General features: G+C 39.5%; 1 protein-coding gene across 2 annotated transcripts in view; it reads right to left on the reverse strand.

The window, feature by feature from the left end:
• The window catches only part of LOC113443434 (lysozyme C-like), a 29,061-nt gene that overhangs the window by 7,379 nt on the left and 6,740 nt on the right, over positions 1 to 14,942 (reverse strand). For both annotated transcript variants that reach the window (XM_087925622.1, XM_026711640.2), the window contains exon 2: positions 6,900 to 7,116. In XM_087925622.1, the coding sequence (XP_087781748.1) occupies positions 6,900 to 7,116 (217 nt within the window). The remainder of the gene's footprint in view (positions 1 to 6,899; positions 7,117 to 14,942) is intronic.

Below are 14,942 nucleotides of genomic sequence, written 5' to 3' on the forward strand. Positions count from 1 at the left end.
CACTTGGGAAGCTTCAATCGTCCAAAAGACACTGCCCTAAAGGCAAGGGAATAGCCACACCACACCCTGAAGCTGGGGACTCTGCCTTCAGGGAGCTTTCATCGGCTGATAGAAGCAGCCTCATGGTGAGGGGAGTGTGTGTGTGTGCTCGCCCCGAGGCCACTTCTACTGGCCGATCGAAGCTCCCTTGAAGGCAGAGTCCCCAGCTCCTTCGGGGTGAGGTGTGGCACACACACACTCCCCTCACTGAGAGGCCACTTCTACCGGCTGATTGAAGTAGCTGGTGACTGCATTTGGGGGGCTTCCATCGTCCGAAAGAGACTGCCCTAAAGGCGAGGCAACATGGGTAGCCACGCCACGCCCTGAAGCAGCTGGGGACTCTGCCTTCAGGGAGCTTCTATCGGCTATCTGGGTATTCTAGCCTAGGCTACCTGCAGGGCACTCCTAAAGGCAAGTTTTCTCCCCATCCCCCCCACCCTTCCCCCACCCATTTCTCTTCACCTCATGTAGTTCTAACAAACAATGTGAGAAATGGCGGGGAAAAGCATGGTTTGAATAGGCCTAAATTTGGGGGGTGGGGCTTAATTTCACCTCATGCCTAGAAATCATGCTGGGCCTTCCTATTGGTGGAGGCTGTATTGTTGGAGAAACACGGTAGTTGTGCAGACTTTGTAAATAGTTGAAAAGTGTTGAGGGAATTATTTGTTTAGCAGAGTGATGGCATTTGGGAAAAAACTGTTCTTGTGTCTAGTTGTTCTGGTGTATAGCACTCTATAGCGTCAGAGAGGCAGCCATTAAAGCTGCTGAAGTTGGGACAGCTCCAATCAGAAGAGACTGGAAAGAGAAAGTGCATCGGTTTGGTGAGAACTTTTTTTTTATCATTATTCTAAGACTTAAAGGGACACCCTTTATTTTTGTAATATTTCTATTTTTGCTTTTTATTTTAAAGGGAAAGCCTCAAAATTTTTCTTTTTCTTTTTTTCCCCTTCTTCTCTGGGATTTTTTGCTTTTTCCATCCATACTTTTGGTTCATTTTTATGTTTTTATTTTTCTATTTTTGAGACCTTTTAATTGGATTAAGGTGGTGAAGAACCTGAAGAATTTCTTTTTTTCTCCTTTTCTTTTTTTGTTCCTTCCTTTCCTTTTCACTTAACTATTGATTGGATTAAGGCTTAGAAGAACCTGAAGAAATTTTCTCTCCTCTCTTTTTTTTTTATTATTATTGGGCTTTTCTCTACCATTTTTATTTTTTTATCTTGGATTATAATTGGCTACTTCATAATTGGGTTAAAGTTCAGAAGAACCTGATGATCTTCAATTGTTTAAAATGAGCAGGAAATTTATAGCTTCTGGCCCCTCAACTTCTACTTCCGCCTCCCCACCTGGAGGACAACGTTCAATCCAGACAATGTTGAAGCAAGACAAAGAACAAGAAAAAGTGACCTTACAGATGATTATGCAAGGAATCCAAGAAATTAAAACAAAACCAGACACTATTGAAAAGAGAATAGATAATATTGAACAAAGAACAGAGAAAACTGATGAAAAAGTGGAGAATATTCAACAAATGATGGTGAAGTATGATGAGAGATTCCAAAAAATGGAAGAAGATAAACAAAGAGACAAAAAGATTGGAGACATTGATACCAGATTAACAGTGATTGAACAAGATAAAAGTGGGATTTTGAAATGGGAGATGGACAGATCAGAATTTTATCTCACATTCCAAAACAGAGCAAGAGAAAGGACAAAATCTAGCTGAGATAATGATAGAAATATTGGCTGAAGCTTTGGAAATAACAGAAGAGAAGATGATGGATGGAGTAGATGAAGTATACCGAGTTTTTACAAGATATGCAATGAGAAATAACCTACCAAGAGAAATTTATATCAGATTTACAAAAAAAGTCATTAAAACACAAATATTGCAAGTGGCAAGAGAGAAAACGCTGAAATATAATGGCAAGGAGATTGTGGTTTTAAAACAAATACCCAGAAAAGTGAGAGAGATAAGAAAAGAATACCAATTTTTAACTAAAAAGTTGCTGAAAAAAGAGGTGAACTACAGATGGCTAATTCCAGAAGGATTAATGTTTACATAGCAAGAACAGAGACATAGAATTGATTCAGTTGAGAAAGCAGAATTATTCTATGCAGAATTCTTTGGAAAGAGAGAGGAAGAGGCAGAAAAAGTGGTCTCCTTAATTGAATTTCAAGAGGACCAAATGGAGACTGAAAAAGAAGAAGGCGCAGTAGGTGGACAGGTAGAAATTAAAGAACAACGTGAGCCAAGATCCACGAGAGCTACCAAACCGAACTACAAAGTATAATCATGGAAGAGAAAAAACTGATTACAATGAATATAAATGTACTTAATTCGGCTGTTAAAAGAAGGAACATTTTTCATAAATTAGAGAAATTAAAATTTGATATAATTTGTCTACAAAAAGTACATATTAAAAAACAATATGAACAATTGTTGGTCCAACCAAAATTAGGGAAAATATTTACTTCTTTGACTCAATGTAAGAAAAGAGGAGTGGTTTTATATATTAAAGAGACCATCTTAGCAAAATTGATTCATACTGATGAAGATGGAAGAGTATTAATGGTGGAAATAATGGATAATAATATGAAAACACTCCTGATTGCAATTTATGCTCCAAATGATAAACAAGAAGAATTCTATAAAAAATTACATAGGAAAATAATTGAACTGGACTATGTTAATATAGTTATGATGGGAGATTTCAATGGAATTGTAAACAACATATTGGATTATATAGCAACAGTAACAAAACAAAATAGAAAGAATCTCCCTAAATCCTTTTTTAAAATGACAGATGAAATAAAAGATATATGGAGAGAAAAAAATGCTAAAATCAAACAATATACTTTTTACTCAAATAGACAGTTATCATGGTCCAGAATAGATATGATTTGGATTTCAACAGAACTAATATCTAATATTCAAGAAACAAATATTGAAACAAGTACTTGGGCAGACCACAATCCAGTGACAATTAAATGGAAGGGACAAAAAAGAAGATCGAGATGGATGTTAAATAATACTATTTTAAAGGAAGAAGACTTCACACAGCGGATGGAGAAAGAATTGGCCTTTTTCTTTAGAGAAAATAAAAAAGAAGATACTTCAATTCAGAATGTTTGGGACACAATGAAGGCATATGCCGGAGGCTTGATAATAGACTATACAAGGAAAAGGAACATCAGGAAAAGGCAAGCTACTAAAGTTTTAGAAGACAAGCATAAAAGACTTGAAAAAGAACTACAGAAAACGCCACAGAAAAAAGACATTAAACTAAAATTGGACATAATTAAACACAAAATGGGTCAAATAGAGAAAGAAGAATTAGCACAGAAAATTAGAAGTGCTAAACAGAATTACTTTGAAGATGCAAACAAACCAGGTAGATGGTTAGCATACAAATTGAGAAAGAATCAAGGAAAATATTGCAGTTAATAGATGATCAAGGTCAAGTTTGCTACGGCAATAAAGAGAAAAAGGAAATTATTCGAGACTTCTATGGGCAACTATATAAGCAAGAGAATATTGATGAAGAAAGAGTCAAACAGTACTTACAGAATGCTAATCTACCTAAGATACCTAAAGAGACTGAAAAAATGTTAGAAAGCAATATAACAATGATGGAATTAACTGACGCACTTAAGAAGCAAAACAATGGGAAGGAACCAGGTCCAGATGGGCTTCCGGAAGAATTCTAATAAAACATTACAAGAATCGCTGAGCCTTCCTTTGTTAGAAGTCATGAACGAAGTTATGTCAAAGAAGAAGATACCTAAAACATGGTCAGAAGCCTATATTACACTTATTCCAAAAGAAGAGGCTGATCCACTGCAAATTAAGAATTATAGACCTATTTCTTTACTAAATGCAGACTATAAAAGTTTCACTTCAATTTTGGCAGAAAGACTTAAAAAATACTTAAATAATTTTATTCATCCTGATCAAAATGGATTTCTGCCAAAGAGACAAATCAAAGGTAACATGAGAGTAATTTTGGATACTTTGGAATATTATGAGGCACACCCCAAAAAGCAAATGGCATTGATATTTTTAGATGCACAAAAGGCATTTGATAATGTGAATTGGAGATTCATGCTATTATTGTTGGAACAGATGGGTTTTGCCAGAAAATTCATTCAAGCAATAGAAGCCATATACCATAAGCAAACGGCAAAGGTTTGAGAGGGAGAATTGACAGATTCCATCAATATAAGAAAAGGTACAAGACAAGGATGCCCACTATCACCTTTGCTATTTGTATTAACTTTGGAAGTGTTGAATAGAAATATTAGAGACGATAAGAGTATAAAAGGAATGAAAATTAAAAAGGAAGAATTTAAATTGCAAGCCTTTGCGGACGATTTGGCTTTCATTTTAGAAGACCTTTTAGAAACAGCACCAAAATTATTGGAAAAGATAGAGGCATATGGTAAGGTGGCTGGTTTGAAAATAAAGATAAAACAGAGAACCTGACAAAGAATATGCTATTAAGACAAAAAGAAGAACTGGCAGACCTATTGAAAATTCAAGTCACGAACAAGGTCAAGTATTTGGGGATACATTTGACAGCAAGATGTAGTACATTAAAAGAGAACAATTACATTAAACTTAAACAACAGATAGCGTCAGATTTGATGAAATGGGAAAATCTACAATTGTCATTAATAGGGAGAATCTCAACAATCAAGATGAATATCTTACCCAGAATTTTATACCTGTTTCAAACAATACCAATTAGGCTTGGAAAGGACTATTTTGAAGATTTAAATAAAATTGTCTTGAAATATATATGGCGAGGTAAGGAAGCGAGAATAAAGTTAAAACTTTTGCAAGACGCTAGAATTAGAGGAGGATTTGGTTTGCCTAATTGGGAGTTGTACTACCAAGCTACAAACTTGATGTGGGCTAAGGAATGGATAACATTAAGAAATACTATATTGTTGACATTAGAAGGACATGATTTGCTGTTGGGGTGGCATGCTTTTCTATGGTATAAGGGAACTAAAACACAGGGCTATTTTAGAAGACATCATATACAGGAGTCTCTGTGGTTAAATTGGGAGAAGATTAAAAGACAATGCTATTTAAAAATTCCAGTCTGGTTATCGACTGTTGAAGCATTTTCCTATCCCATAATATATAATAAGGAACAAACAGTTAGATATGGGGAAATATTGGATGAAAAGGGTGAACTTAAATTGATGCAAAATCTAGAAGAACAAGGTATAAAGATGAATTGGTTTTCATATGCTCATCAAGATATGATGAAGATCTCAAAACAGAAGGATTTTATGACAAATTGACTGACTTAGATAAGATTTTGACAGGTACTGATGAAAAGATGATTAAAAAATTATATGGTTATTTATTGGAAACTAAACTAGAGGAAGAACAAGTTAAAGAAACTATGATTGCTTGGGGGAAGAATTTTGGATATGGGATTGATTTAGAGAAATGGCAAAAATTGTGGTCTCAAAATTATAAAATGACAATGTCAACAGCATATAAAGAAAATTTGTATGTTTTACAGGTGGCATTTTCCCCCGACAAGAATCGCAAGAATGTTCAAGAATAAATCCAAAAAATGTTGGAAATGTCATCAGATACCTGGCTCATATTACCATATGTGGTGGACTTGTGAGGTCATTAGAAAATACTGGACTAAAATCCGCATGTGGTTGGAAAAAATGACAAAGAAACCTATAGACTTGAAACCAGAGATATTTTTATTGGGAATTTTACCTGATACATACAGTAAAGATTTGAAATATTTGATTGTAAATGTATTAACAGCGGCTAGGATTGTATTTGCTAAAAATTGGAAAAATGAGAAAATACCATCACAGGAGGAAATTATTAAGAAAATACTGGAATGTGCTGAAATGAGTAGATTGACATTTGAAATTAGAGAACAAGAGGATAAACAATTTTATAAAATTTGGGACCTTTTCTATCAATGGTTAGATAATAAAATACAATAATAGAATATTTAGAATTTTAGAAAATAAGGAATATATAAAAGTGTATTTCTTTTTTTGTTATCATATCTATAAAATGTTTTTAGGATAGATTTGGGAGGATTATATGAATTGTTATAAAATAAACTAAGTAAATTATAGTTATCTCACAAAGTATGAATGAACAAAATTATAGTCAAATGATTGATTAATAGTGATACTAGGGTATTCAATTTTTGATTGATAATATGAGTTATTATGCAATGTAACTATAATTGAGACTATGAAATGGATGCACAAAAAGTTTGTAAACCAACCGACACACTGCTTGTACATTTATGAAAGAAAGTTGGATGTTTTTATGTTTTGTTTGTTTTTGTTTGTCTTTAAAAACCAATAAAACTTGTTTTTTTTTAAAAAAAAGAATTCTATGTGAATATTTTAAGAAGGGATCGTTGATATGTAACACCATAAAGCGATCATCTAAGCCCCACATTTCTATTGCTGATAGGCAAAAGGTACCAAAGGTGTTCCAACCAATTATTTACCATTCTATTTTTAAATATGTATATATTTTTGAATTCATTATTAAATTTCTATCACCCATCTTGCCGAGGCAGCTCTATATAAACGAGCCTTGTACTAGCTGACTCCTGCACAGTGTGGGCACGTGAAAAGGTTCCAGAATCAAACACCGCACTTGAAAAGAGCTGGAAGAATGCAGGATTCAGAGCCATTTGTATTCCTGCCTCAGGCTTTCTACAGTCCGTTCTAAAACTATGAGCAGGTTCAGCAAAAGCAGTATGTTCTATTTTGCCACCCTTTCAGGTAGAAAGCGGTGATCATGATTTTAAAAAAAAGAACAATCGGGACACTCCATGGAGGTTACTCACAGTCATCCAAAGTGTAGCCCTCGTGCCCCTCCATTCCCCAACGTCGCATTACTGATGCCAGTTCACAGCGATTGAAGATCTTGCCATAGACTTTCACCACAAGGCAGGTCAACACAGCTAACCACAGGCAGAGGCCTTTCATTGCTCCTCGACGATGTGCTTCTGCTATCTCCAGTAGCCTGAAAATGGGAGGGGGGGCTTTCCCAGGCTGACAGTTCTACAAAGAGAAGAGAAACATCTAGAAACAAACTGTTGATGAGAAGGTTGCGTTTGATATGGAGAGTTGTTTTTGTACAGTGTGAAGCAAGAATGCAGTTCAGAGACACACACAATGGAAGTGCAGAGATGGCATAGCCAAATGGCCAGAATTGACTTGTGGATTGTAGAAAGAGTAGTCAGCTCATGAAACACTTCAAAATATTCATTTAAGAGATGCATATATAGGGAAGAGGCTCAAGTCTTGCTTGGTTTCTGTACCAAAAATACATTATCTTATTAACAGCAGTCAACCTTGCTCACCTCCCGACTTTTGCAACCGGAATAGTTTCTAGGTTGATTTACTCAGAACGTTCTGAATAAGAAAACTCATCAAAGTTTTGAGAAGACTGGGAAAGAATATGCATGTGAGGCAGCGGTGCAGCATTTCAAATATTTTTAACCACCGGTTCAGTGGGCGTGGCTTGGTGGGCGTGCTTTGTGCGCATGTGCCAAATGTGTACTTTGCGCAGGCGCAGAGGGCTTCTAACTCACCTCCTGCAATCCTGCACTCTCCCTGCCGCTTCAGCAGCTGCGTCGCAGCAATCTGCTGCGTGCGCAAAGCAGTTGCGCTTCAAAAGCAGGGAATAAAGGTTAGTATGGGACCCCAGGCCCAACAGCAGCTCCTCAAGAGAGAACCAGTTTGGTCTCCACTGCTCATTGGTGCTACCGGCTCAGTAGAACTGGGCAGAACCGGTAGAATACCACCATTGATGTGAGGCTACACAAGTGTTTCAGAAACCAAAAGAAAAATCACATGGGAGAAAGCAAGGAAGAAGCTGTGGTTTGAGACAGAACTAGTAATGCTGTTTAACATCTTCATGAGGCCACTGGACATTAGGTGAGGTTATCCAACAAGTTAGGATGAGGTATCAACAGTATGCTGATGATGCCTAGCTTTTTATCTCCATTCCAGGCTGCCACAATGATGTCATGAACATCCTGTCCCAGGGTCTGGAGGCTGCGGAGGCCCAAATAGGATGCAGCAGCCTCTAGCTCAAGACTAGGTCATGAATGTTTGGACCTTCTAATATGAGGAGTTTCCAGTTTTGGTTTGGGATGGGGCAGCACTGCCTCAGACAGACCCAATGTGCAAACTAGGGGTCGGTTTGGACACACAGCTACAGAGCAGGTGACAGCTGCACTTATGCACACCTTTTTATTGTGTATCGGTTGCACCCATTCCTGGATTAGAAGGCCCTGCTCACTGTCATTTACACCCTCATGACTTCCCATCTAGACCAGTGCAATACACTCTACATGGGGCAGCCCTCAAAGAACATTTGGAAACTTCAATTGGTGCAGAATGCAGCTGCATGGATAGTAAATGGTGTCAGTTACTGTGTGCACTGCACCACTATGTGCACTGCATTGGTTGCCAATGTACAATTCAAGTCCTGCATGGCTTGGGACTGGGTTACCTGAGGGCTTGTTTTCTCCCAATAATTTCTACCCATTCAGTTTGGTCAGCCAGTATGTTCTGGGTCCTGTCAACCAAGGAATATTGGTGGTGGGAACCAGCAGATATGACTTCTCTACCTTACCACCTGCCCTCTGGAAACTTCTCCCTCCAGAGATTAGGATGGCCCCAATCCTACTGGTCCTTTGTAAGGCCCTGAACACCTGACTATGTGCCCAGGCCTGAGGGTAAGCTAGATTTGGACATGATTTGTTTAATGACTATGGTGGTGATTGACTTAGCAACCACCATAAAAATAAGTCGTGTGGTGACCCAACTGCAACAACTTACAGCAAACTTCCAGACTCAATTGTGGTCATATATCAAGGACTACCTGTATTGGAAGTCATTTCTTTGTATTTTTTTTTCCTTTTCTATTTTTCTTTAGCTTTTTTCTTGCACTTTTTTCTTTCTCTTTGTGTTTTTCCCTTTCCTTCCTTATTTTATATTTATTTATTTGTAAATTTTATTGGCTGCCCATCTTCCCAACCATATTACTTTCTTTGTGTGTGTGTTTGTGTTTGTGTGTGTGTGTGTGTGTGTGTAAAACATGAAGGGATTTGGAGGCTAAATCCTACAAATAGTACCAACTTTAAGAAGTTGGTATGTTTAACTTATAGAAGAGAAGATTGAGTGGAGACATGATAGCAGTCTTTCTCTATGTGAAGGGATGAAGAGATGTCCCAGGAAAGAGAGAAGAGATTTATTCTCCCTAACACCAATGAAAGAACCAATGAGTGAAAGCTTTATGGTGAGATATCCAAACATAAACTAAGGATGAATTTGCTGACATAAGGCTCCCTTGTGCGTAGGGCTCCAATGAATTCACGGATCTATTGAATCTGATCTAATCAACAGTGTTCTTAGTCAGGGCTCTCCAACCTTGGCAGCTTTAAGACTTGTGGACTTCAACTCCCAGAATTCCTCAGCCAGCTGCTGGCTGAGGAATTCTGGGAGTTGAAGTCCACAAGTCTTAAAGCTGCCAAGGTTGGAGAGCCCTGTTCTTAGTTACAGTCACGGAACAAGGGATTGCAGGGAGCAACTCTCAGTACAAGGCTAAAAGAAACAGACTCATGTACTTCAGGATCTGACTAGGAGACCTTTCAGATTCAAGTGCTGGCCTGGCCTACCCTAGCCCCTTTCAGTTATATCTTAAATGGGCATATGATTTATACACTGGTTTACTTGGATACGTATCAGATGATTATCACTATATGTTATGGTCTACTGGTCATGCTCCTGATGGGTGTCCCAGTCAGTTCCATAGAGAAATGAGGTAGAAACAGTACTGCATGATAACACTAAGGAAGAAACTCAGGCTAAATCAACTGCCCTCTGCTTATGATGTGGAATATACAATTATATACAGATATCATACGTCCCATCAGCACTCAATGATAAACATGTACAAAGATCATGGGTACACATAAATAAGCAATACTTTCAGTTCAGTGTGGTGTGGATGGTTGTATAATCACTCATTGTCCAGTCTCTGTGAATGGACATTCAGAGGTATGCCTGCCAGGCCCTTTCAGGTGTTGCTGAGCTCCACCTGCTCTCAACTTCAACAAATGGTGAGGGATACTGCTTTTCCAAACTTAATTGACTGTACAGGTACATCTCACACTCAACAAAGGTAGAAAGAGCTGCTCAACAGAAGTGATCTACAGCAGGCAGTTTATATTTCAAGCTAGTCCTCTGGCTTCTGATGCAGGGCAACAACCCAATAATTTTCACCTTCTGAGGGGGACAAAGAAATGAGGAAGGCTTATTTTATCAATGGCCCATCTCTTACCTCAGCCCCGAAGTTCAGAATGATTAACCATAAGTAAATAACTTGCCTCATGCAGGTCAAGTCCAAGCAAATTTCAAGTTAGCATAGCAGCCAGGTAAAATGAAAGGAAGAAGTATTCAGGGTATTATCCTTTGTGGATGCCAAGTCAAGAGCTCCAGAAGATTCTGAGTGACAGCTGACAAAGTGAGGCTCCAACTTTCCAGCTCGAACTTCTCCAGGCCACAACAAAGTTCTTAATCGGCCCAGCAAGACACACTTGCCAATGTACCCCATGAAGAGATGGCAGTTCACCTGACTTCTAGAACCTCAGCTCTGAGGTCATCCTTTGATGTCATAGCCTGTATCTGCTCTCACCTCAAGCCCAACCTCTTGGAATGGGAAATGGTATTCTCATCTGTCATATTCATGCAATGGCAGCCACTCCTGATTTCATCTCTCCTCTGAAAATCCATCTTCTTAACTTTGATGAATGAAGCTAACCCTGAATTATTTGACTGGCTGGCTGGTTGATTGATTGGTTGATTGATTTAGAAGATGCTCAGTTCTAAAATGTCTATGGATGGTTCACATATAAAACAAGAAAGCAATAAAAAGAATCTCAACATTTGGATAGACTGCTCAACAGCCAGCCAAATAGGGCTCCACCAGCACTCTGTCTCAAGGCTTAGGTAGGAGCATCTGGGTTTTAAACATTGTGGGGGGTGGGAATCTTACCATACAGATAGAAATAATCAAAGATGGGTAGTCCCTCAAGTATCCTGGCCAATGCCATGAAGAGCCTATAGCTTATAAAAGCTATACTTTGAAATGAACCAAAATCCTACTAGCAACTCTGCAGGCTACGGAAAAACTGTGTCACATGGGCATATTGAAGCATGACCAACACTGCCTGTATTTTGGACCAGCTGCAGCTTCTGAATGGCCTTCAACAGCAACCCCACATATAGTACACTGCAGTAGTCAAACCATGAAGTAACTAGGATATGGATTACCATCTGAAGGGGCTCCCAATGGAGCTTTTTACTTCATGGTGCAACTACCAGATTAACAAAAGCTGTGTAAACAACCTCTTGGTCACAGTTTTCACCTGTTCTTTAAGCAAAAGTTGTGAATCCAAGATGTCCTCCCTGGACTTAGCACCAGTTTTGAATGGGAAAGAGTAACCCCATCTAAGACAGAAAATCCCCAAGTTCCAAGGGCCCAAAATCCACAGCCACTCAATCTTGGCAGGATTGAGCTTGAGTCTACTCCTCCCCATCCAGGCTCACCCAGACTCCAGACACTGAGATAGGACACTGATAGCATCACTTGGCCAGCTCAGATTCAAGGCGTACAAAATGGGGCACCTTCCACCTATTGATGATACCAGACCCCAAACTGATGGATGATCTCATTTGTGTGATATAGATGATAAAAAGGAGAGATGAGACTACCAAGTTCTGAAACACCCTGAAAACTCTGTAATTCAAGATGATAGATTGCAACCCCACCTTCTATTCAAACATGATCTCATGCTCAGCAGAAAAGACAGGAAAGGACTGGTGCATTCAGTTATATGTGCATATTTTTCACTTTCAACCAAACAGGACCAGCAGATATGTAGAGGTCATGAGTGTAGCCTTCTATGTTTACCATCTGCATGTAAATTAGAATCTATTTTCTGGCTTCTGGAAGGCCACTGAACATAATGAGATACAGATATAGCTGTGATAGTTTCCCCCGCCCACCCCATAGCCCATCTTTCCCCTTTGCAACTCACCACATTGAAACAATGATGAGGTAAAGGCATACAAGGGAACTGAAAAACAGCCTTCTAGCCTCTTGTTGACCCTATGAATGAAATTTTGCCTATTTGAAAAACTGGGAGCTCTTTCACACTCCTTCCTGTTCTATATTACTGTTCTATCCTGGGCAGCCAGGGCAGCCAAGGAACAGACATAAGCAAAAACCAATTTGGCTGAGTAGGAGATAAAAACCATTATTGAAACTCATTCCATAGTCAGAAAGCATTACCCACAAATCTGGACTAATTGAGAATTCCACTCTCACACATCTATACATCTATACTCTCGCACATCTCCACATTCACACAGCTGCTAGACCTGTTTGCTTCCATCTTGCCCTTTTGTGCCTGGATTTGTTCTTAAGCTGCGCAATTGTTAATATTAAAGCCCTGCAGAATAACAAGAGCTGGACCGCTGGGGACACACCGCCTCTGTGTGGGATATCCAGAATCTGAATGTGGTGAGGCCATGAGGCCATGAATTAAAGTCAAAACAGCAGAGGTAGGAGGTAGTGAGGTAGGCAGGGTCTTCTTTTGAGGCTGGTAGTTCTGCTATTTCAAGGGATTTGTCCTGACAATAGAAAGCCATGATTGCTGGAACCTTATCTCAGTCCTGGGCAGCCACCCACAGAGGGGCCTCCAATGCACTGTTAGGCAGGGAAACTGTTCAACCCATTCCTGCAGGGATTGGCATGCCTCAGTGCTCCTAGATCAATCAGAGAACATTGTAAAAATAGTAAGAAAAACACACTCACACCAGCCTATCCTCAACGGAGAGTTGCAATAAACTCTTTAACAAAGACCCTGGCCTCCAGAAGGAATTATTGGGAATTTTAGCTGAGCCAAGACTCATCTAAAGTACCTGTGCACATATGTAGTCTGTGTAAAGGATAGCTATCTTTATAGTCTTTATAGATACACAAACTGACTTCCAAGCTGCAGCCATGCCCGGATTTCAAATATTCCATGCTCCTTAGTCTTGTTTTGTCCCTTCCCTTTGTTGAACATTTCCACCATTAAATGGTGCCCTCCAGGCCCAGAGAGAGGAGGCATCAAGTAAATCTGCAAGATGCCCTGACACACCCCCACACAGTCAGGTGAAAAAAGGTGACGTCAGCGTTCACTTATAAGTTTAGGAGTGGGGAGCACTGAAGATCTTAAAGGAGATGGAGGGTGGACAAGCAGGCAAGAGGAAGAGTGTGGGGTTCACTGAAGCATATCCTGAGAGAGCTGGTGAGTTGAAGAACCTTGGTCTACGGGCAACAGGGATATTCAACGGGCACCTAGATGCAAAGCAGATTGAGTAGAAGAGGGTAGGTTGAAGAACAGGTCATCCAACAACTTAAGAGAAAGCTTGCCTGTGTGAAGAGGGTTTCAGGGTTGTACTTACTGGGAGTCAGCACATTGCTGATCCATTCCCAAATGAGAGATCAGGTAGGTAGTAGTTAGGAGACCATGAACATGTTCAAGATAAATTGAGGAATGCTTTTTTTCTAAACCACTGGGGTTGAAATAGCTTTCATTTCATTTCATTTCATTTCATTTCATTTCTTTAATTCTCTATTAAATTAACCATGCTTGCTGTGATTTATTTTCCTTCCTTCCTTTCTTTCTTTCCTTCCTTCACTTCTTCCTTCCCTTCCCTCCTTCCCTTCCTTCCTTCCTTCCTTCCTTCCCTTCCCTTCCCTTCCCTTCCCTTTCTTCTTTCTCTCCTCTCCTCCCTCCCATTTAATCTCCCCAAGGTATAGTACAGCAAAAATATGACTGGAAATTACATTATTTAAATTTGAAGCAGGCCATTTTAGCTATCTGGTCCACTCTTTCTTCCAGAGCAGAACTCCAAATTAAAACATCCCTGACCAATATATTTCTTCTAAAGCAAAATTTGACTTGAACAGAATAACACAATAAAAAGGCATATATCCAGGCAATATCTGCACTTTTGATTGATTCTGCCCTCTGAGTCCAACTCTGCTCTTGCAGCCAACACAAAATCCCCAGATAGGGTGTCTTGCATTTGCCTCGTCTTTCTCTTTGCACTGCAATGATGGGGGCAGAAGCGGGGGGGACCCACATTCTACAGGGCTGCTTACCACTGTGACCTCCTAGTAGTTCCTAGAAAAGGGCTTTCTCAGACTTTTGGAGGAGCAGGGTTGGTTAATCTGGGATTCCTGTATTCAGGACAGGACCATGGTCCCGCTCCGTGTGGTTTGGCTGGCAGCTCTGTTAAGCTGGGTAACTTTCTTACATCCTCAACAAAAACATGGCATTGGGTGGAGGGAGGGGGAATTTTTTTTCCCCATCACAGAAGGCCCCCTCAACCAGAGCTAGAAGATAGTAGGGGGAGAATGAAAGTGCTTAGGAGACATAAAATCCTCAGTGCAAGTCCTCCCCAAAGTGAGGGATGCACACTTCTTAATGAGAAAGGTCTTTGGCTCCAAACCTAGATTCTCAAATTCCTCAACATTGCCGACCCAAATTAATTAGTTTCTCAGGCAAGGCCATTGTGTTGCCTTGGCTCTCACGATCTCAAGTTCTGCCAGAGAGTGGGGGCTGAAGCATCATATTTCCCAAGCTTTAATCCTAGCTATTTGTGTGAGATGCAACTGAGAGAGAAAAATACTGTTTCTACCACAGGATTTCATTTATCAATATATCACAGTGTCTGATGCTGCCAGCTGCCAGCATTAAAAAAAAAAATTACAATATAAACTGTTTAGCCAAAGTTACACAACATGTTGGCTTTTCTTA

Source organism: Pseudonaja textilis, chromosome 2, assembly GCF_049901715.1.
Source record: "Pseudonaja textilis isolate UNSWEBS1 chromosome 2, rPseTex1.2, whole genome shotgun sequence".
NCBI classification, from domain to species: domain Eukaryota; kingdom Metazoa; phylum Chordata; class Lepidosauria; order Squamata; family Elapidae; genus Pseudonaja; species Pseudonaja textilis.